The sequence below is a fragment of the Ambystoma mexicanum genome, chromosome 1p (assembly GCF_040938575.1).
Source record: "Ambystoma mexicanum isolate Mex_15411 chromosome 1p, UKY_AmexF1_1, whole genome shotgun sequence".
Lineage (NCBI taxonomy): Eukaryota > Metazoa > Chordata > Amphibia > Caudata > Ambystomatidae > Ambystoma > Ambystoma mexicanum.
In genome coordinates, this window is record NC_090921.1 from 579,811,501 (window position 1) to 579,836,055 (window position 24,555).

Below are 24,555 nucleotides of genomic sequence, written 5' to 3' on the forward strand. Positions count from 1 at the left end.
GTTTGTGATCCGGCCAATGGTGAACCAATGACATGAGGCCATCTGTGCATCCTAACTGTGTGTGCTGGTCATCATTAGGACTTTCTAGCGCTCCCTTTCAACAACGCCAAGAAAGGTGGCCCATTTCTGGAAGAGCCCTATGGCATCAATTGGCAGATGGAAGAAGGTACTCACAAGTCACTCTATGGACAGGTACCAGTGTAAGTCATAACTAGGGGAGGAGGGTCTGGGGGAGTAAGAAATGTTTTCTTTTACTTCTGTTTAACCTTTGTCTGCTCAGGCACGACACAGGCCTTTCGGTGGACTTCATCTGAATGTGCACTGCCACAATGCAATATTTTGCCAACTGAACAGGCCTCGTCTCCACTATTCAAGCAATGATCTTTAGAGAGGTGAATACACATGAAGCAAAATAATCTTGGCAAAGAGACAGGTTCCAAAGGGTTTTTAATGCTACCAGAAAAAGTTGAGGCCCAAGTCGTTAGTGCAGCTGCAGTCGCATAAGGTTTTGAGTACTAGGAGAGGAGTGAATAGCAGATACATTAGTTGCAGTACTTTTTCAAAGGCTGACAGGCGTATGGGAAGATGGGCCAAGGGCAGAGATGTCCAGACCGACCAGTGTTTTTCATAGATGGGTTGGGCTACTGCACAGGCAGTCATGAGAATAACTCAACACCGGCGTCACTGGCCTTCGAGAGACCATCGGTCTATGGTGAATGCTCCCAATTTCCCTGTAGCCCACTACAGCTATCGTTACTATTGAACTGTCATGTAACTCTCTAAATAGAGTTTTTCAAACCGTGTACTATTCTTCACTCATTGTGTTCACAAGTCTGGTAATATTGCTGGCCAATGGGTCAGTGGAGTTTAGTGGCCTGCTCATTGTCCCAAGTTCTCCGATAGCTTGGTTGGCGCTCTCAGTCGCGCAGTTTGAATGGCTCATGCCTGTGCTTTGGAGAGATCTTCCTCTTCTCGTTTTCCTTCTGTGGGAAGAACTTTTGGTGAGGACTGGGTCTGCTGCTGCCATTCAGACTGCTAGGGTTGTTCTTTCTGGGCCCTTTCCCCTCTTGCTGGGGCCTGTCCTCCTGCCGTCGTCCATTCTCAGGCTTGCCCTGCTTCCGGCCTTGCTTGCTGTGCTCCTCTCCCGGCCCATGGATAGAAGCTTTGCTCCTCTCCTGCTTTATCGACTGCTGAGGCCGACCCTTCTCAACCCTGTCCTTCAACAATCCCCTGCCCTTCTCCTGTCGGATCCCTTCTCTGACCTTCCGCTCCCTCTCCTGGGAAGATTTGTCCTGTCTCCTAAAAACCTCCTCCTTGGCTTCCTTCCAAGGCTTGGCGGCCTTCGTTTGCTGGTCGTTAGCTCTTGGCAGGAATGGTGCTTTACTTGTTTTTTCTGGCTTCGGTTTCTCCAGCCTCGCAACAGTGCTATCTGTTTTTTGCTTTGCTGGCCTTGGTTGAGACACCTCATCTTCTGGTTTCCGGGAGTCCTTCGACTTTTCCAGTCTCTTTTTCAAGCTCTCCTTCACTGCCACTGGCGTTGACACTACTTCGTCCATCTCTTCAGCCTCTTCTTCTTCCGGTTCTGACGCCTCAAACCACCTCTCAAAAAACCAAAGCTCTGGCTGCAAAAAGAAAAAGAAAGAATAACGTTAAAGACAGCAGCAGCCCTGGCTTGAAATGCACAAATCAATTCATCTGATGTTTCCAGCACTTCGCACAGGACGCAATGCGGCAAAACAATTGAGAAGTCGGAATACAATGCCGTGTTTGTAACCAGGTCAGCCCTCGTTTGCACACGACTCGTTCATTTTTCACTCCACTGTAGTTTTCGTCTCTCTCTTTTTAAAAACAATATATGTTGTGTGTTTAGGGGTAGGGAAGTAGTGGGTGGTAGGGTGAGAGGGTGAGGTGGTGGGGGGTGGCTTAGATATGGGTAGGGGGCAACTACCCAATTACATTTTTGTTTAAAAACATCGACGAAAACGACAGTAGGACGAAATGCACCAGTAATGTGCAAACGAGGAAAGTGACCATGTTAAAAACACGTACAAGCAATGCCTGTCAAATCTCTTTCAGAGGCGAGTTGGACTTGTGGCCTCACACTCGCTTTACTCGTGTGTATCAAACAAGAACTCGAGTAGCTCAATAGGCCACTTCAAATCTGTGTTCACCCTCAACATAAGGTAAAGGTGCAAGAATTGTGTTCTAAGATACTCAATGGATGACACTGCCATTGGCTAGCACAGATGCTCATCCTAGCGCGAACAATGCTAACTGGTGCATAGGCGCCTGGCAATGTGAAATGCTGACCTGACAGAAATAGAAAGAGTTGGATGTCTACCACATTGCTGCCAAACGGCCATACGCATTACACGAGGAAGTGCTTACATTTGTATGGCGCCAAAAACACGACATTGACTCTAGGTGCCTGGTAGCTCCACCTTTCCCTCTCTGAGGACAAGGAAAGAAGGGGTAGGGGGAGAGCATGGGGGCGGACATAATTCCCAATGGGATGTGCTCGGTGATCGTGTGTGGGGCCTCATGCACAGTTACACAGGCGTCTTAGGAGCACACGCATGCTGTGATTGCGCAGGTAACACTAGGCCTTGCCTTGTGCGGGCACCCACTCTTTTTTTTTAACTGTACCCCGTTATGCCCCTGCACTATTACACATCGTTGGTCATCCATGCAGGGAGTGTGCCAGGTCACATCTCCTCTCCCCAAAATACAAACAACTTGCAAGCAGCATCCTTTTAACACATTATCCATATGCAATACAGCACTGCAGTGTCTGCAAGCTTATTCTGCTAGTTCTGGTGGGGGTTAGAGGCTACCCGCGCTCTTTGCAGGGATGTTATCATTGCTCCTGCTGACAAACAAGGCTCCGGGGTGAGTTGGTGTAGCAGTGTTTGCTGCATCTTTTTCTTCCTGGCTATGGTGATGTCAGCATTGGTCTTGGAGGTCTTTATTCCTTTCCCTTCTGAACCAGACTGTGTTTCTTGATTCCACTGCACCCTCTGGGCGTCTGTCCTCTTTTCAGAACCAACTGGAGTTTCTTCTTATACCATGACCCCCGTTGGCTGCCGTGAGCTGGGAACCTGTTCTCGCCGTGGAGTGGCTTCATCTGGCAAACTCAATTTGTGGCCATGATGTCACTTTCTGACCAACACAGTATCTCCCATTGCAACCTCTCACAACTTGCACCCCGTCCAACACTGGACCTCTGCCGCAGACATGAGTTGGGCTGGTGCCAATTCCCTTCCTGCAGAGGAAGGCATCTGCTGGACAAACCTTCATGGATGAGTGTGGGGTCATCCCAAACGCCATGAGTATCATGAAAACCTTCATGATGGCCCTCATAAATCGTTCCACATCGTCATTGGCAATGGGAATAGCATGGGGTAATGTGCTTGTGTGCGATGTGTAATCGTTTGGCAAATATCTTGAAATCCCTGCTTTGGAACGGTGGCCCGATGTCTGCCCATCTCGAATCTGGCAACCGTTGCTCGGCAAACACCCATTCTAGCACAGGTATGACTACAAGGCAATGATGATTGTTAAGCACGGGGCCAAAGTCGCTTTGCAGCAATGATTCAATCGGGTGTTGTTGGCTTTTGAGTCCTGTCGCTTGCCACCATGTGCATGCCTGCATCCTGTCATCCATTCACCTTTCGAGTCCTGGGAACGAAACCTTGCTCTTGAACAGGCATTCATCTTCCTCATGCGCTGGTGTCCTGCATATACCAATGCCCTCGCTTTGTTCACCAGAGACAAGAGCATGGCAACCACAAATCTCTCATAAGGAGGCAGTCACTGGTCATGGACTTGCCATAGACTCTGTGGCAGTTCCTTGGTCTCCTCCGTGCAATGGCTGCATTGCTCCAGACACTCCTTCAACCTCCCTGAATAAAGCTGTAACATGATCAATTGATTGGATTCATCCTGGTATGGGGCCACCTTAATGTCATCCGTTGAAAGGAGGACCAGAAATACTGCTTGCCTACCCAACCAGATAGGTGCCACTGCCCAGACATCTTCCACAGGAACCCCCGGGAGTCTCGAAAACTAATCATCTGGGTTACACACATCCACCCAGAAACACAAGTTCACTCCATATTCCTGAAGCTGCAGGAGCCAACTTTTGATGTGTGCCAGCGGTCTTGGCAAAATGGATGATATGATGGGTAGGAAAGGCTTATGATCAATCCCCACCTAAACTGGGTGGCCAAATGTGGCCAAATATGTAGAGGGGGTTAATACTTGCAATGCCATAACACTACTCGCACCTTCCGTTCTATTTGTGAGTATCATTGTTCTGCCAGAGATAGGTGATCAGGTACAATCCGTGTGGCTGGCCAGTGCTGGTGAGTTTGGTGTGCAGGGATGCATGCCACACCAAGACCATCTTGGGGCTCCATGCAGAGGACATAGGCTTGTACAATGTGTGGCTGGCAGGGCATCAGAAGTCCGTCCCCACTGTCTCTCACCCACTACACAATCAGCACGGCTCGCCAACTAAGAGCATTCTTCAGACAGTCGGATGGTTCCTGCCTGTGAGGCTTAAGGCAGCCCCTTCCATTTCTGGGAGTATTGCATGAGTCCCAGCTGAGGTGAAAACGATGCAGTGACAATTAGATACTTGATTCAATGCATGTTTGTATGAGTGTGTGCATGCTTGAGGGCTGTTTGTGTGGGTTTATGTCTCTGTGGGCCAAGGGTGGGGAAAGTGATCAAGGTCCAATGATCACAACACAAAAGAGGGGAGTGGACAATGTTCTGCGGTCAGCAGTGACTCTTTGGAGCCAGCGCTATGGACATGTCTTCTTAAAGTGGCATTAGAGCACAATGGGCAAAGGGAAGATTAATGTTTTCTTATTTCGCACTTTCATGCAGACGTTTTCTTATAGTTCTATTACTGGTATTATGGGTAAAGGCGAAATGAAGGCCTTCTTATGTGGCAACACTGGTATATATTGACACAGCCAGCATGGACACATTCTCTTACAGTGGCATTACTGGTATTATGGGCAAAGTCAACATGACTGTGTTCTTACATTACAATACTAACATACATTGGTGTAGCCAGCACAGACTCTTTCTCTTAAAATGACTTTAGTGAATTATGAGTAAAGGAAACATTAGTGTGTTCCTATGGTTTACTACTTTAGGGGAAGCTAGAGACAGGCAGAAACAGCGCAAAATGCTGAAATGGAAATTAAATTGCTGTATTTATATATGGTGTACTTTTTCTTCCACCATGAACAGAAAGCGTGGTACTGTACTGCACTAAAACATTGCATACTTTACTGTACTCTACAAACAAGAAATATTCAACCTGTGAAATGCAGGCAGACCAATGTTTCCTTTAGATATATATATATATATATATATATATATATATATATATATATATATATATATATATATATATATATTCTCAAGACCCTTTCTTTCTCCTTCTCCCCCACCCAAACCTGCTAACTCCTTCCTCCTCATCTATTACTGGCTCCTGGTTCCCTTCTGAGTTCTCTAGGGTCCCAGGCCTCCTGTGCCCTGTCCCCCCACCCTCCTTACCTGCACTTCCCTGCTTTCCATGGCACTTGCCCGTGTGCCTCCCCGTTACACCCCCACTTGGCCTTTTACCCTTCCCACCTTATCACTTCTTATGCACTGACCTGCACTTTCCCCCTCCCGCATTCCCCACACTTCTTGTTCTGCACTTGCACAATCAAAATGCCTCTGGCTTAGTAGGACTGTTTTTGTATCTTTCTCTCTTGTCCCTCTCCTTTTGTTGTCTTGTGGCACCTTGAAACACCACTTGTTGTATAGGCGCCTTACAAATATCCAAAGCCTTGCCTTTGCATGTATTTGTTTTTAGCTTGGTTTTTAAGTAGAGCCATGATGTGAGGTACCTTCAGGTCAAAAGTATAATTGAATGATATGCTTTCAATGGGGGAGATTTGAGGTGGTCACGAGTTAAGGCCATTTGTACAAACAGATTTCTTATCCAGGAATCAACAGAATACATTAGACTCAGCCCAACAATACCACCACATGCACTCAGGGCTTAATAAAATACAGAAAATGATTTGAAATAAATTCAAATATGGTTATATGAGCAGATAAGATGCAAGTTACTCACACAATGAACAGGCCTGTTTTTCAGAACCAGAGCTTGAAAGGCATATCATGAACTTAAAGTTTCACCTTTGACATAGGCCTACTCATTTTAACCCAAAATCTGTTGTTAACTGAAGCCCTGTAAGCCCCTCATATTAATCATTAACTTCTCAAAGTGCCTCTGAGTGCTGCTCACAAGATTAATCATACAGACATAGATGTTCATGTGCACAGCTCAATGGGTATAATGTGGACCATTTAGATCAGCATAATTTGGTGCATTTAAAAAAACAATTTTGGCCCTAACTTGCCAATGCTGAGGATTAGAGAAAAGGCAAATAGTATCCCAAAACAGTGAGAGTCTCTCCTAAAAAATGAGACTGAATACAAAATATTAATAGTTATTATTAATTGATCAACTGTATACATATTAATAATTTAGCCGAAATTCATCTGAAGCCTGATAAACTATAACCAATGAAATGCAAGTGGAATATTGTAGAATGTTAGTGTGAAATTCATCTTTCTTTCTCAGCACACTTAAAGAGTAGGAGGATTGATTTTAACTGGTACCCAATAGCATTTCTGCACAAGTCACGCTGACCCTTGCAACCAAATCCAAGTAAATTGAACCCAGAGCATTTTCACAGATATAGTCAACAACTGAGCCACATGCTTCAAAGCCTAACATATAATGTATAACTCAAGACCTCATAGTGCCTACTAATTTAAGAAGAGATATTGGGATGAAAGGGAGCTTAGCTGATCAATTTAATTCCCATAGGAAATTTTGCAGTTTCAAATTAACAGTTACATTCTACTAATGACATGGTGTCGAAGCGAGAGGATAATGAATTTGATGCACCCAAACCATCCAAGGGACTTGGAGGATAGTTGTCCTTTTAGAAAATCATAATTGTGGCTAGATCTGCAGTGTAGATAACTCAATACCCTGTGCGCTCTACATTGATAGCACAACGTCTTCAACCTCAAGCATGTAGATTTTGATGCAACCCACCAAAGCTTGTATTTCATTTACATGCATGTGCTAGAACCCAACCACACCATGTTGCACTTGGGGACACATTGCTAATGGAAAATATCTAGAAAATGGATTTTTCTGTGCAACATTTTTCTGATACCAATATTCTTTTTGATATTGGAGGAAATAAATGCAAAGTGATTTTTAGTGTACATGTGTAGTGAACCCATAACCTACATTAGCCAGCAATCAGAATGTAAGGAAATGTAAATTGCATTTTTCCGCATAGAAATAGATGTTTAGAAATATATATTTGATCCATGTGGATGACTGTTTTAAAATTAGGCAAGGAATTATTGGCAGAAAAGGATTGTTGTGAGAAACAAGGCGCTCTGACAATTTGATATGTGTGCGAGGGCTGCAGATTGAGGCAAAAGAGAAGGCAACCTGCCAAAGTTGCCAACAGTACATAAGTGAGACAAAAGGGTGGTTTGCCTGATATCTGCGCACAAAAACACAATTCAAACTAAATTTAGCATGAGTTTTAATTGAAGAATTCTTGAACAGCCTGACACGTGTTTCGAGCTAAGAGGCTCGTCATCAGAGGCTGATAATTCTTGTGTTTCTTGTGAGGTGGGTCAGCCTGACAATGTATTGGATCATATTCCAGATCATAAATAATGTGAGCTCCACTAAATATATACCGCTTCCATTGCGTAGAAGTGCCGGCGTCTCTGCCAATATGAACGGGAGCCAGCTCATTGTCAGGCTGACCCACCTCACAAGAAACACAAGAATTATCAGCCTCTGATGACAAGCCTCTTAGCTCGAAACACGTGTCAGGCTGTTCAAGAATTCTTCAATTAAAACTCATGCTAAATTTAGTTTGAATTGTGTTTTTGTGCGCAGATATCAGGCAAACCACCCTTTTGTGTTTTAAAATTAGAAATCATGATGAACAAGTTTAATAAGAGGCACACAGTTATTATCAGGGTGGGCACGATGCAACCTTATTGGAAATATAGCTATCAGTCTATTGATATATGACTGATTACAAGGGAACAGTTTGATTGCCGCAGACTGAGAGCCAATACATCAAAATGGCAGGGCACCGCTGAGGATTCTAGTAGCCATTGTGTAATGCAGATAGGGAAGACTTGTTACACTTTGTATTTTTCTGTCAGGCTTGTTTGTATATTCATAGACAGATTATCTTCCCTGTGCTTAAATAACTAGTGTTTAAACAATGTCCCCCTGCCTTGTACCATTTTTTAATGGCCAATTCAGGTTATATGGCATGGACACTATTGTCTTTCCTTAGGAGGGCAAAGCAAGTGAGGTCAATATTGGTGGAGTAAAATATTGATTGCCCTATTTTTTATTGCTGTAGTGTCTTCTTTTAACACTGCAATGTATTGCTCTTTTCGTAAATTGTACCTCTTTTTAATGTTAGGATGAAGTTTCTATTAGTATTTAACTGGAATTTCTATCATCATCATGTGTTTTTATGGGCGTTTGTGATTCATTATTTATTATGATGGGTTGCGTTTTAACATGTAATGTATACATTTCATATTGGAATGTTGGTTTTGCACCTTTGTTAGCTTTTAGCTGAATGAAGTAATTTGATGATGAAGAAAATTAGAAATAGTTTTTTGCAGGCAAGTTGCTGTCTTCTGTAGACAAGCTGACTGCACTGGTAAATTATACTGTGGTGACTTCCCCAGCATAAAGTGAGGGGACCACCTTTGAATTTGTACTGAAATAAAGCAGAGTATACATTCAAATACAGCCCGTTTCTTGTCCCTGTCTCAGAATGTTGATGTGGGTTTGGTCAATAGGGGGTGTTAAATCAGAGGATGTACTATAGCGTAAATAAAAGAATTGTATTCACTATAAATCTGACAAATTCTGTTACAGTGGCATTACTGGTAATATGGGCAAAGGCAATATGAGTGTGTTCTGGCTTGGCTGTACTGGCATACACTGGCACAGCCAGCACACCAGTATTACTACTGATTAAAGTGGCATTACTGGAATTATGGGCAAAGGCAATATGAATGAGTTTTTATGTGACAAAATAGGCAAAGCCAAATGAGTGCATTGTGTTCTTATGTAGCAATATTGGCATATATTGGCAAAGCCTGCCTGGACGTGCCTGCTTACAATGCCATTTCTGGCATTATGGGCAAAGCCAACATGATTGTGTACTCATGTGGCATCAAGTAGGAACTACTGTAGTATCCTGTTTGATCTTTGTAATGTGTATCTAATGGAAAGTTAAGAACTCGATTATTTTATGAAATGTGTTGCTGCAACCCCTTTACATGAAGTGCACAACTTCTTGTGCATTAGATCATTAAATATAAACTCAACACAATGTAACCTTGAGAGTCATGCAATAATTCAAATTATTTGTATTGTTTATTCCTTTCTCAATATGTATGAAACTGGTGAATTGTACATTCAAATTTTCTTTTTGATTTGTCTAATCCAAAGAAAATAATTATATTTTGCCAGGCTCCCTTTTTCCAAGGAAAATAATTGTATTTCCTTGGTTACGCCTCTTCCATAATCATTTTAAACGTGTATACAATATCCTGAAAATATTAGGATATACAAACATTTTTTATCATTTCTAATACCAAAAATATGATTGCAAATGAGAACACTTGGCCTTCTTGACACCATATTGAACATTATTTGGTTTTATGCCTTATTAATAACTATCAATTTCATACTCCAAAGTGGGTAATTTCAATGCGTTTTATGAACATGTTATTTCTTATGCATATCATGTGATCAGGATGTGTATGCACTTGATGGTTTAAAGCCGAAAAAAAGTGTTGATGATTATGATGATGATAATCTTTTCAAATGTGTATACAATATCCAGAAAATGTTAGGATATACACAAGCTTTCCATCACTTCTGTTACGAAAAAGTAAGATTGCAAATGAAAACACTTGGCGTTCTTGCCACCTTGTTACTATATAATTAGCACATTAATTTATCTCCAACAAAGTTTACTACACATACAATATTTTGAAATTATAAATGAGAACACTTTGCCAACACGTGTTTCACTTGAGACTTGTTTAATTACAGTGTCTGTATTCACCTTCTTCAGGGCAATTTTACAATAGCTTCTCAATTCTAACACCTAGTATTTAAAAATGGCCATGCAAGTAGCCAACCGCAGCTTGGACACAAGAGAGATATAACACTGAATGTCTAAAGCTCACCACAGTTTCTGAAAATAAAACCCTAAACAAAACCTCCTAATGAAAGCTGCTTTTCTCAGAAACAGCACAATTTCAAACGCCACCAAGCATCACCAACTTAAATCATCCTTCTGCGAAAATCCTCCCAACTTCGGAAAAATCGTAAAATCACTAGTCTTTGCAATTCATGATAATAACATAATTACGGAAACATCCAAATGGAGAATACAACCCTTGGGTGTTCTGACTGAGTGCGAGAGGAGGCTTGCGAATTGACAAGAATGTGCCTGCAAGCCACTTGTTCAAACCAACCTAGTAGGAGATGGAACAGGGGCAAGGAGAACAACGAAAGCAACCAAGCTTTCAGGCACTTGCTGAAGCCGAGACCGCCACTCTATGGGAGAAGGATGTTTCATATTCGTGGCTCTGGACAATCAAACTGCCACCCACTATAGGTGAAGTGTTGGTGCCCTGCTACTTCCAGACAGTTTACCTCATTGAAGCACATGTTGTGAGTCCCAGTGTATCATATGTATAGTGGTGCACAAAACCCATGCTTTCAATTTGTATTCGATTGTCACTGGCAGCTAAGCCAATGCTCTTAAAGTGGATGAACTGCACTATAGAATATGTTTTGTGATAATACACTTTGCTTCTCTTTTCTTGGCCTTCCGAAAGGGACCCATTTGATTGGTCAAGAAGAATAGCTTAAGTGCAAAAACATAATCAAAGTGGCTGCTAATCAGTGCCCCTTGCACCCCCTCCCTTTCCAGAATGAGCTATGCCCATGTTATGATTTATTTATTTATTTATATAATATATAAATGATTTACAGCGAATTGGAGGATCAGGGAAGTTGGTCTCAGATATGGGTTAGATCATTAAGACACCTTGGGGCACCAACTTCAGCAGCATGTGGGAGTCAAACAATATCCCAGGAGTCTTTCACCGTGACCACCCCTCCAAGTGCCCTAGAATTCTATGTGGCCACGGTTATACTCCTACACCCTCCCACGCCATTCATGAGGAAAAACCATCCCTGAGTTTTTCCACCCCCTTATTATCTACACAGGTGCATTACTGTTGTCCTTCTGGAGAGCCACCGTGGTCATGCCAGCAGGCTGCATCGTGTAAATGTTTTGGCGTGAGGAGCAGTGGTAATGAAGCCCCAGCAGCGCTTGGTAGTGTTGGCTGTGGTGAGGGACAAGTAGGGAGCAGCAAGAAGCAACCGTTAGGGAGCTGAGCAGTGAAGGGCATGCGATTTAGTCTGATGCAGGGACTTCACTCACACACATTATATCACACGTTTATAGGAAAATAGAGACTGAAAAAAATCTGTATACTAGAGCTAGTAAATGTTCATTAAAGTAGCGCTTACTGTTTTTTTAAATAGCTCCATAAACATTTGTTCAAAATCTGAGTCAGACCCATTCAAGCAACTGTTGAGTGTGAAAGCCTGTCTCTCAAAAGGAATTACAGTGAAGGTTCATGTATTCTCTTCTGCGTCCGCTGAAAGTGAAATGCAATAATCCCATGAGCTTGCTTAAGCTTCTTACTTACCTTTAGGTCAGCACATAGAACAATCAAGGCACCAAGCTAAATCCATTCTGGGGAGTGCGGCCATGCAGTAATTACAAATGAACCTCAATAATCCTCTCGTTTATTTCAGGCACTACTCTGGTTGCTATGCCATATGATTGTTAAACACATTATTCCACTGTATTTATGCAAAAATATGACTTCTTTATTCAGAAATGCATTCTTTTTTCATCATAATGTGATAAGAATCACAATATCTATATTATTGCTATATCAAGTGCATCTATGGCCTAATTGTATAATCCTTGCATTCTCATTCATTCCACCCACATCTATGTTCAGGCATACTTTAGTGATATCTCTAGTTCACTTAGCATCTGTAATTAAAGAAGCCTGGAAATACTTACTAACTAGAAACACCCCAGACTCATCTCATAATAATTTATTGAATGATTATTACAGGGACTCCTCAATTAGCCTAAAACATATCTCAACATGTTTTAGTTCTTTAGAGCATTGTATGCATGAACGTTCTCCAGGGGAGAACAATTCAAATCAAATAGTGAGTGTAAGCCTTATGAACAAAACTGTCCAGGCCACCAAAAAAACCTTCGCAACAAAGTGAGTATTCCAGTGGTACATTTTTTAGAACAGTGTTTCCAAATTGTAAGCCTGGCCAACATTATTACAAAAAACCTGCCCACATTGACCAGTCCAGCTGGCCCTTCATTCATCGCCTTGAAGTTTCATAGGTCAGTCTAAGGCTCTTTGCAGGGGTGAGCCTTGCAGCTCTGGTCAAGCATCCAAGATAAACAACTACTATCGGCAATCGATCAAGTTTTTGGTCAAGAGTACAGGTGTGTAGTAGTGACCCTCTGAAACTGAGAATTGGGCTCCAAGCAAATATCCAAAAAATAAAAATGGCTTCAGGATAAAGAGCAAAGGATGTTATAACCACAGCCTGGTTATATCAGTGTGGCCCACCCTAATGAGCTATTTGTCTTCTGGAGGAAAACAATTAAAAAACTGTGAAGGCAGGTGATAGCCAGAGGCAGCCACTTCCATTTCTGTTAATCATAAATTACACCTTTTGTTATTAAAAAACATGTTTGGGCCATGTAGTTGAAATACATAGCCCTTGCTTGATTGCTCGCTGTAGTCCCTCCCTGCTAGAGAAGTTCAAATGTGACCATTCTAAAGAGAACGTTTCATTTTGTATCTGTAGGTGGGTGCCTTTTTGTGGAGGATAGTCACATTGATGCCTCTTAGTACACAGTGCATTCTACACATAAGAATCGCAAAGACCATTTTTCTAGTTTCACATTAAATTTGTTCTCATTTCCTGTTCAGAGTATTTGTATTTTGTATTTATTTGAAGAACATAGATGTCAATTTTTAACAGAAAAGACTTACAATACAACATTTACATATGGTAAAGACATTACCACGAATGCTGCCTGTACAATAGCACAAACATGAGAACAAGGGGAGGGGCAGTTTATGAGGGTGTAAAAATGTGGGATATATACCAGAAACAACACAAAGAGAAAATAAATATATATAAAGGAAAACAGGTGACTTACAAAGGTAATATTAACTTAAAGTGCTTCAAACTAAATAGGAGTACTATTTAAATATAGTAAAGGACATTATTAAGCGTCACTGGAGGTAGTGGTGGGGTCAGGTGGGAGGATGGGAGAGAAGGCAGGGGGAGCTCCCCCTTTAGCAAGCAAGTGAAGTTTAAGCCAAGCTTTGAAGAGATCAACATGTAGGCTGGCTTTGATTGTTATGGGTAGCGGGGAGCGAGTAGGGAGAAAGAGCAGAAGCCAGAGGAGGCACAGGAAGGGTATGTGACGGTGAGGTTAAGTGAAGAGGAAGTTTCGGAGGGAACCAGATGGTGAGTAAACCGAGATCCTTTTATTTCTTTATTTATAATTTATTAAGTTGTTGTATGGCACCATTTGCCATTAATAAGAAAAAAATGTGAAAAATAACATTTTATGTACAACAACATTTCTAATGAAAAAGAAGAGAAAACAAATCCTTTTACAGCAATTTAAAACATGCCAGCTCATGACAAACCACATATAAACCTTTTTCCTATGCATTTCTTAATAATAATACCAATTCATATATCTTCATTTCAACAATCTAAAACTAATTTCTGTGCTAAAAACCTCTAAGAAAAGTTACTAAGTTGAGAGACAGGGTAAACGAATCATTAAGTCCTCCCACAGCACCACTAAATCTTCATTCAAATTAGATAACACTTTTCTAAAGTGCTTATGTATCAACCATCTCATAGTTTCAATACCTTTGCAAATTCAACCACCACAAGGACCGTTGACATGGTTTAATCTAAAACTAATTTCCATACCATATAATTATCTAAAAAAAAAGGTACTAGGTTAAGAGACAAGTAAAATAATCTTTAAACACCCCTACAAAACCACCTAAACTTCATTTAAATTACAAATGACTTTTCTAAAGTGCTTATGTATCAGTCGTCTCCTAATTTCATTGCTTTTACAAATCCTATCACAGCAATAACTGCTGATGTTGTTCGAAACGGTAAACATTAATTCCACAATATGTCCCTCCCCCAAGCAGTATCAAGGTTTTTACATTTTCTAAAATATAATTCTCGCATCCCCATGAGCTGAGGACAAGCAATAACCAAATGTCTAAGATCCTCAGTTACCTCTTGCGGTACACAGAATCTACAATTAGGCAATTCCACCGGGCAACAAACATATCTCAGTTATTTGCCTAGTGTGATGTAAGTTCCAATAGAATTTCAAAAATTGCCTCCTGACCTTACAACTCAGGTGTATTGTTAGATATGGCGGTGTGGTTCCATGTTTTGTATGGTCCAAACTTAAATGTTCTAATGATTTGTATGCATGAAATTTCTCCATTGTGGCAATCCAATCATTTTGATATAATACACCTTTAACATTATCTGGGTTCGCTGTAAGATCTTCAACCGTCATATTTAGATCCACCAACACATTTAAACAATGACTGGCTAACACATTCAGGGGTTTCTGTTTCCCTTTTGTTACCATTTTAGCCATATCAATGTAGAGAGAGAGACTCCGGAACCGGAGCTATGATCTTCCTATACATATTCATTAATCTCCAATTGATCTCCAATTCGCTCTACTAATTAGTGAATTAATATTAGTATTAGTATAATTAGTATTGGATTATCACCAATTGCACGGAACTCTGGATACTTAATACCCTTCACCAATAATTGACCTATAAAGATTCCAGAAATTCTAGTACCCAAGAAAAGTGTATCTCTATCCATACAAAATTTGGGGGAACACTTTTCCCTCCAAAATCTTTAATACAAGGACTATTGAAAAACAACTGAATCGGGCATATAACAGACGTGTTTGGGTTATCAATGCAGACATCTTTGCTCTCAACCATTCTCAAATTTGAGATTTATGTGGCTTGGAAACAATCGGTAAACCAAGATAAATAAAACTGTCCAGTCTTTCTAAGAGTTCCTCATTTAATGAACTATTTGAAAGTACTTACATGCTTTTTCAAAGTGCAATGCATTTCCCTTATATGGATGGAATGAGTTAAATTCGGTATAAATCCCCACAGGCATTCCCAATGCTACCTAGATACCGTGTTATCAATTGGGATATCCTATTTTTTCATATAATTACATTGAACTGGAGATGTACTATCATCCAACAATTTATATAGTGTCGATACTAATTATCAAGTGGCTGCTGCTCTAATTCCCAGTTTAGATAGCCAATGTCTCAATTCTTTTTAGCAGAATCTTTGTTCTCCATCATACCTATGTCACCTTTACAATCCTCAAATGTTCTAAAAGTTTGACCCTGAAACATGTTCCGTATTTTCAAACATCCTGCTTCCATCCATGTTTTAAAAGGCACCCAGTTCTATTCCTGGAGGAAACTCTTGATTGTAAAATAAGGGAAGACCTGGGGATGGACCCGTGGACAGGACCTCTTCCTTTATAACTAAATCCCACACATCTGCTGCAAGACCCACTATTTTACTGATCCGAACATTATGCGGTCTGTGATTCTGACCCAGCCATAAATGCCCCGACAGAGGTGTGCCCGCTACCGCTCTATCCTGCCACCCCATACCTCGTCCAATTCTATCATCAGGTTCGGTATTGATGTTTCTGGGTCAACCAATGCAATCAACATATCATTGGCGAACGCCATAGCTATGTGTTCTTCCCCAGCCAAATCTATGGCCCTCACCCCAAACCATTCTTTTATCACACACAATTATGTGGCTACATAATATCTATGAAAATGGGGGAGCACCATTCCACCGTAGAGTCTCGAGGTCGCCAGGGTACTCATAGCTATTCTGGGAGGCTTATTTTGCCATAAATAAATTTGATATAAATTTGGTGAGGGAGCTAAAGGTGGTCTTCGGTACATGAATCAGGAGTGCCTGAAAGTAATATAAAATCCTAGGTAAGATCACCATTTTTATTACTGTTATCATCCCCAGCCAAGGTATTGCGAGGGGGTTCCATCTCTGCAGGTCAGCCTTCACTCTTGCAAGTACTTGGGGATAGTTCGCTCCATATAGCTGGTCAATCGTTTTAGTAGTTACCACCCCAAGGTATGTAATTCCATTCTCCGCCAATTTTAACTGAGTGGGGGTTCTCTATTGCTCCAAGGCATCAGGGCTGACCATTAAATGCAGTATTTCCGATTTTGCCCTAATAATTGTTAGCCCCGAAACCACCCCAAACTCGTCCAATTCTATCATCAGGTTCGGTATTGATGTTTCTGGGTCAACCAACGCAATCAACATATCATCGGCGCACGCCATAGCTATGTGTTCTTCCCCAGCCAAATCTATGCCTCTCACCCGATCTGTATCCCGGATCCCTGCCACAAGTGCTCTATGTAAATTGCATACAATAATGGGGACAAGGGGCATCCTTGTTTGGTGCCCCGGCTCATTGTTATACTATTGGAGAGGGCTACATTTGTACCATTTGAAGAAACCCATTCCAAACTCCATGCATTCTATCGTTCTAAATAAGATAGACCATTCCACTCTATCGAATGCTTTTTCTGCGTCCAATGAGACCAGCAGCAGTGGTGTGTGTTTTATATCTGTTTTTTCCAAAAGGTGACCTACCCGACGTAGATTATCATTAGTTTGTCTCTGTAATATAAATTCCGATTGATCCGGTCCCATCAACTTCGGCAATGAGTCCTTAATTAGATCTGCCAGGATTTTAGTATATATTTTGGCATCTATATTTATCAATGCTAGTGGTCTATATGAACAAGGGATCGTCAAATCACTGCGCGCTTTCGGAAACACTACCATCTTGTCCTCATTCATCGAGTTTGTGAACTTTCCGGTCAACGGAAAGGAATTAAAGAGCCGCATGAGTCGGGGTGCTAAAGTGTTTTGACATTTCTTATAAAAATTGGCGGGGTACCCATCAGGGCCAAGAGCTTTGTTTCGAGGTAACAATTGTATTATCTTTATCACCTTGTTCACCTGAATTCCATGTTCTAATCGATCCCTTTGGTCCACTGTAATTTATGGCAGTTGAATATTATTCAAATATGCCTCTTGCCTGTCACCCCTCGGATTGTCAGAAGCATATAGATTTGTGTAAATCCCCCGGAATATCCCCAGGATATCCTCAGTTGATGTCACATACCCCTCACCTTGATTATATAGCTTCATAATTATTTGCAACCTAATTATATCTTTCAGTTGTCTGGCCAGTAGCTTATCAGCTGTGTTAGCATACACATAATAATACTGCTTCATGAATATTAAGGCTTTTACCACTTTTTTTGTGCAGACCATCTCCAACTGCCCATGGGCATGTTTCAACACACTTTGCAGCTTCCTATTGGGGCCTTGTGGCATCTCTTCCTGTATTTCCTTTAATTTGTTTTCGAGTTCCACCTCCCATAACCGCCTTTGTTTGTTCGTTGCGGTGTCTATTGCTATTAGGTGTCCCCTCAATACCGCCGTAAAGGCACCCCAAACTAATTCTGGGACCACGTCTGGGGTCTCATTATCCACAAAGTATGTATGTATTTTATCTTTTATTGAGTACGCCAAGACCGGGTCATGCAAAATATCAGATGGAAACTTCCAGTTCCAAAGGCCACTCGACATGTTTCCTATTGCTATCTGCATTATCAAAGGGGCATGATCAGAGAGAGAAATAGCTCCCAATTCTATTCCCTCCAGCCTTCCCACTAAGCAAGTAGAAACCCATATGTAGCCGATTCTGGATAGGGAGGAATGTACATGGGAGTAATATGTGTAGTCTATCTCCTGTCCCTTCATTTTACGCCAAATATCATGAAGAGCCAATGTGGTTATTTTTTGCTTAAGCACTTTAGATGGTTCCAATATGTGTCGGGTGGCCTGTGTACTCCAGTCAGTTTGGGGGAACTAAACCATATTAAAATCCTCTGTCAAAATTACAACTCCCTTGGCAAAGCCCTTAAGTTGTGATAATGCCTCTCTTAGAAAACCATCCTGCCCAGTGTTGGCTGCGTATATCGTTGCTAATGTATACATGTTTTATTTATTTATTTATTTTATTTATTTGTTACACGCTCAGACCCTCGGGTGTCACGGCGTGGTTATAAGACAGCTTAGTAATTAATAAGAAACATCATTACAATAGTTATATTACATCAAAAATACAATTTACAGATATTCACAACAATATACAGTGGAACGGCATCCTGTCTATAGGTGCTAGTATTGGTTAAATAACCAGGTTTTTAGCAGTTTCTTATAAACCGTGAATGATGGTTCTTTTTTGATATTAATGGGTAGGGTGTTCCAGTGTTTGGGGGCTAGCGTGGTGAAGCTGGTACCCCCGCTCTAGTGGTTTTGAAACGAGGGGGGGCCAGGAGGAATTTATCGTTAGATCTTAGTGATCTCTTGTCAACTTTGGGCTGTAGAGTATTGTTGAGATAGATAGGTCCTTTTTTGGACAGGCATTTGTATGTGATGCATAATGTTTTGAAGATAATTCTGGTTTTGATGGGGAGCCAGTGGGCGTCTTTCCTAGTCTTAGAGATATGGTCTGATTTTTTTATGCCTAGAGCGGCCCTCAAGACTTTGTTTTGCAGGAGTTGCATTTTGGCTAGGTTAATGTTGGATGTGCCTAGTAGTAACACATTGCAATAGTCCAATTTCGATAGGACTAGAGCTCTGGCTAAGGTGAGGCAGTTAGCTGGGGTCAGAAATTGTCGGCTGAGAGCAATTAGTTTGGAGGTATAGGCCGTGGATGAGGCAAGCACGTTGGTCTGTTTAGTCATGGTCGGGCTGGCGTCAAGGTACACACCCAGTGTTTTGACTTGCTTCAGTACGGGAATATTGGTGTCATCGATATTGATGGTTGAGTATTCTGGGTGAAGGGTTGCTATTTTGGCTGGGTAACCTACAATGAGGACTTCTCTCTTCTCATCGTTGAGACACAGGCTGTTTAGCGCCATCCAGTTTTGTATGATGACGTACATTTTGTTGATTGTTATGGTGTCCTGGTCATAGTTACCTGTGAGAGGTATGAGGATCTGGGTGTCATCCGCAAAATTTGTGTATATGACACCCATATCGTCAAGTGCTGAGAACAAGAGTTTGGTGTACGCGTTGCACAATGTGGGAGAGAGGCAAGAGCCTTGGGGCACACCTATGGGGACTGGGATGGGATTGGCTGCTTCTTTGCCTATGGACACACTGGAAGTGCGGTCCGTTAAGAAGGATTTCACCCAAGCGCTGGCTTTGCTAGAGAAGTTAAACTCACGGGCAAGTGCGTTACATAGTTTGTCATGGTCCACCAAATCAAATGCGGCTGAGAGGTCCAACAGCAGGAGAATTCAGTTTCCCAGAATCTCTGATGGCATCCATCTGGATTTTGATGTCCAAGAGGGCTGTTTCGGTGCTGTGGTTAGGCCTGAAGCCTGATTGTCTGGTGCCAAGGAGCTGGTTAGATTCCAGGTGTGTTTGAATTTGGTTATAGGCTAGTTTGTCGATGATTTTAAGTAAAAAAGGAACCGTGGTTATGGGGCGATAATTAGTCGGAATGGTGTGGTCTAGATTTGTTTTTTTTAGAAGCGGGGTGACCCAGGCTTCTTTAATGGAGGTAGGAACTGTGTTGGAGTTAAATGAGGCATTGACAAATTTGGTAATGATGGGGGTCAAAGTAGAGGCACAGGCTTTGACTAGTTTGGCTGGGACAGTGTCTCCTTTGCAGTTGGAGGCTTTTAGTTTGGAGATAGTGTCCAGTACAAGATCTAGGGGTTAGGGTTGGGTGGGGTTTTAACTGCTAGGAGTAGTCTTTTAGAGTTAATTTTGCTTTGCAGCACAGCAATTTTGGAGGCAAGTGCATCTTGTATAGTGGTGCACCATTCTTCACTTGCGTTAGTGGGTGCGTCAGTCGGCAGAGGGTTTTCAAGTTCTCTGAGGATGGAGAAGAGCTCTTTGGAGTCTGATGCTGCATTGCTGATGCGAGCATTGTAGGCGTTGGCTTTGTGGGTGATGATAGCTGTTTTGTAGATAGTATTGGCGTCTTTAAAGGCTTTGGCGGAGTCGGGGTAGGGGTGTTTATTATGGATATGCTCGAGAGAGCTTTTTTTCCTTCTGAGGACGACTAGTTCCTCGTTGAACCAGAAATTAGATTTTTTGTTGATACGTCTTAGTTTAGTGGTGACTGGTGCTATGGCGTCAATTGCTGTAGAGAGGCATTTGTGGTAGAACTCAGCGATGGTAGTAGGATCATTGATGAGGATTGAGTGGGTATCTAGCAATTTGTTCAAAGTGGGGTCAAGGTTCTCCACTGTGAGCTTTTTAGGGTTTCTGCTTTCAATGGTGTCCATGATTTTGTTCTTAGGCGGGCAGGGATTGTCACTAGTGATAGTGAATTCTATGCAGTAGTGGTCTGTCCAGCTAAGTGGGGTGATCGGGCCTATAGTGATTTTGGTGTTGAGGGTGAGGATCCAGTGAAGGGTGGGGGCGTTGACGTGTTGGCAGAAATTCATGTCATTAAGTACTGATAGAAGGGCGGTTACCTTGGTGTCTTGGTCATCATTGAAGCCGAGATTCAAATCACCAATGATGATACATTTCGTTTTGGGTTTAAGGATAGGCGCCAGTGTTAGTGGGATGCCTGTTTCTGGGTGGCTGTTTGTGCTAGGGGTCCTATAGATGACCACTATGTTAACTGTGGTATTTTCATTCAGAGATAGTTTAGCGAGCAGTAGTTTGTATCCTGCAATTATTTCAATGGAGCTTCATCTTAATTTGATGGTGTTTTTTGTTATTATGGCAACACCACCTCCTGGGGTGGTGGTTCTATCTGATCTGAGTATAGTGTAGTCAGGTGGAATGGCCAGTGCTAGCAGAGGGCCTGAAGCTTGATGTAGCCAGGTTTCTGTGATTACTAACAGGTCTAGGTCAAGTTCGATGATGAGGTCGTGAATTTCGATGGCATGGGCTCCTAGGGAGCGGGCTTTGATAAGTGAATTTTTGAGACTAATGAGAGGCTTGGTATCCTTTGTGGGTGCAATCTTAATGGGTAGACTACTAGGCTCCACGTGTTTTCTTGAGGTTTTAGGTGCTATAGCATGAGTTTTATTATTGTTTGATCTGGGGGTCATGGGTTTGGGTGATCTGGGTGGCTGTGTCCTGGTGTGGGGGCTGTAGTGTGGTAATTTGGTGCGAGCTCTTAGTCGAGACGTTCTCTCATGTCCTGAGATGGTGTGTGTTTTTCCGATGCCTAAGAGTTTGGGGAGTGCGAGTAGATCGTTGGGGGGGTTTGGGGTCGGGCGGTGTTCCTCATTGGTTGCGCAGGGGTCCTTAGAACTGAAAGTGAGATGGGGGGAAGGACAGGAAGGGAGGTGTGGTTTGGAGGAAGGGGGTGGGACAAGGGATAGGGTGGTGTCTTGGGCAGGCCAGTTTGGTGAGCCCATTACTGAGGGTGAGGAAGTGGTTGCCAGTGCAAGGGGTGTCTATTTGGACAAGGCAGAAAGGGAACATGATGAGCACTATCCAACTTAACATTGCTAAGAACATAGGAGTGGGGTGAGGTGAGGCAGGGCTCACTTTGTCTGCACAAGTTAGGCTAAAATAAATTGTCCTAGGAGGGGGGGCAGTTTAGGCTAGATACAATTATCAACAGTGGAGTTCCAGCAGGCTAAAAACAATTGTCCTAGGAGGGGCGCAGTTTAGGCTAAGTACAATTATCAACAGTGGAGTACCAGCAGGCTAAAAATGTAAGATTATAATGTTATATCAAGGAAAACAAACCGCCCTCCTGGATCTTGCATGACGTCTTTGATCTGTGCCTTCAATTTTTCATTCACAGAGAAAAGTACCCCTCCCATCCTGTCTATTGAATTAGCTTGGTACAATTGAGAGAAGCCCTTGATCCTAAGATTCACTTTATCTTTTTTTCTTTATATGAGTTTCCTGATACATCAAAATATCTGATTTTACCCCTCTCAAATATCCCTCTAACTTATTGTTCTTGACTGGGGAGTTCATGCCTCTCATTTTATACAATAAAACTTGAATGGTTTTCAGAACTGGACCTCTCCCGTAGCGCCCCATGATTCAACTTTTCAGTAGCATCTGATCTCTCCCCCTCCGGCAGATCCCTCCCACTCCTACCCCCCCACAAGCTCCCCAACTCCAATGGTTCAACAAACAGTCTTAACCAATGAGCCCCCCCACACCCTAACCCAAACCCATTCCCTGAGGGGGGCCAAAGGTCCTAGGATCGCCATGGCAAAGAGCCCGAAGCAATTGGCCCCCGATAATTCCCAAAGATAAATCATGGGGAATTCTAAACCCCACTCTAGGATTCCATACAACCTGTCACTCTGTTCCTGCCCCCCCCCCGGTCGCAGTTTTACTTGTAACGTGTGCCGTCTCTTCCTTCGATGCACTGAAGTCTATGCCGGGGTACAGAGTCCCTTCTTGGATTCCTTGACCAGTCCATCCTTTACAGTGAGTAAATCCCAATAGCATCAAGTCCTTCCAATCAATCTCTTATTTCCATTGCCTTTCCTTGCAACCTTCTCCCATTCCCATGGCTTCCTGCCCCGCCTCCGGTCTTTCTGATTCCTTATTGCTGTCTTGTTTGCCACCCTCCTCATCCTGCAAATGTAAAATATGTTGCCCTTCTTCACAAGTTATGATCCAATATTGTCGATCTTCCCACAAAGAACAGTCCAAAGGGAAACGTCAATTTATATTTAATTTGCCTTTGTGCCAGAATAGCCCTCTTTTTCTGCAGAGTGGACAGGGCGAAACCTTGGTATAGCTGCACTTCTGAACTGTTGACACACATAGAGCCGGACATGTGTGCTTCCCACATTATTTGTTCTTTTTGGGCATAGGAGGTCATAGCCGTTAGCACATCCCTTGGTCTGGCGCCCGGTTCTGCTCTTCGTGGGCCGACTCTTTGTATCCGGTCTATAAGTACTGACACATCATCTTCCCCTGAAAGGAGTCCCATAAATAGGTGCGGCACGACGGTCTTCAAATTTTTAACCTCAACGGTCTCTGGCAGATTTTTAATCCATATGTTGGACATACGAGAACGATTTTCCAGATCCTCACATTTAAGTTCCAAGTTATGCGAGAAAGATGTTCCAGCACCTCGTCTGTCTTTTTAGAGTCTTCAGCTACATCTTGCAATATTCTCTCTGAAGTGTCGACCCTCTCTTCTAATTTTACTACATCAGTCCTCCGATCCTGTAGCGATTGTTTAATGTCTGCCTTCAATTGAGTAAATTGAGACAACATTGCCATAAATTGGTCCTGGAATTCCTTAATGCATAACTGAAAATCCTCATTGCTCATAGCCATGGTACCAGCTCCCAATTCGGGCTGTTGATGTGCGTTCTGCTCCCACTCGCCACCTGGCACCTCAGGTGGTGTCGCCGGTGTGCACCATTTTTTAATGCCACTATCTTTGCTCCTCCAAGAAGGTTTCTGTCCTGCCGATGCGGTCCTGACCTTATTTTTAGAAATAGGGAGAGTGTTGTTCTTTCCTTCTCAGCTGTTACTGCTTATCCCTTGTTCCTGGAGCCTAGACGACCAATAGTTCTCAGGAAGGACCGATACAAATATACCCACTGCTGTGTTCCTTAACAGTCAACATCCACCTCAGGGGTCTCCAAAATGCAGCTATTGGGTGGTCCTACTTAATGTTGTTCCCTGACTAAGCCCCCAAATTATTCACCGCTGCTCCCTTCCTCCCATATCTCCTGTGCCAGGCCCACGTGCCTGCAGTATTATATGGGGGTGAAGTGCATTTTCTTTCAGATCCTCCACAAGCGCAGCAACCATTAAACGTGTCCCTGCACCGGGAGTAGCCTCTCTTGTCTGGTAATTTTCTACCCCCCCTCAAACTATCGAAACACCTTCTCGTTTGGTAAACTACAGTACACCCTCTGGGGCGCACTCAGCACTCAGGGGTGGGGCAAGTCACCCCTTCATCACCATTTGACGATACAATTAGCCCCAGAGTACTTCACAGATCACCAGAGTCCCTGCACCCCCATCTTACTGCACACTGACTCCTGGGCACTTGCTCCACACCTTATGCCATGCAGAGACTCCTTCCCGGTCCGGGCCCAGGAGCGTCCACACCCTTCCTCCTAATCA

General features: G+C 42.6%; 1 protein-coding gene across 4 annotated transcripts in view; it reads right to left on the reverse strand.

Annotated features, from left to right (window-relative positions):
* Positions 1-430: 430 nt before the first annotated feature.
* JSRP1 (junctional sarcoplasmic reticulum protein 1) overlaps positions 431-24,555 on the reverse strand; it is an 835,213-nt gene continuing 811,088 nt past the window's right edge. For all 4 annotated transcript variants that reach the window (XM_069649526.1, XM_069649523.1, XM_069649524.1 and 1 more), the window contains one exon: positions 431-1,622. In XM_069649526.1, coding sequence (XP_069505627.1) covers positions 918-1,622 — 705 coding nt within the window. In that variant the 3' untranslated portion in view covers positions 431-917. The remainder of the gene's footprint in view (positions 1,623-24,555) is intronic.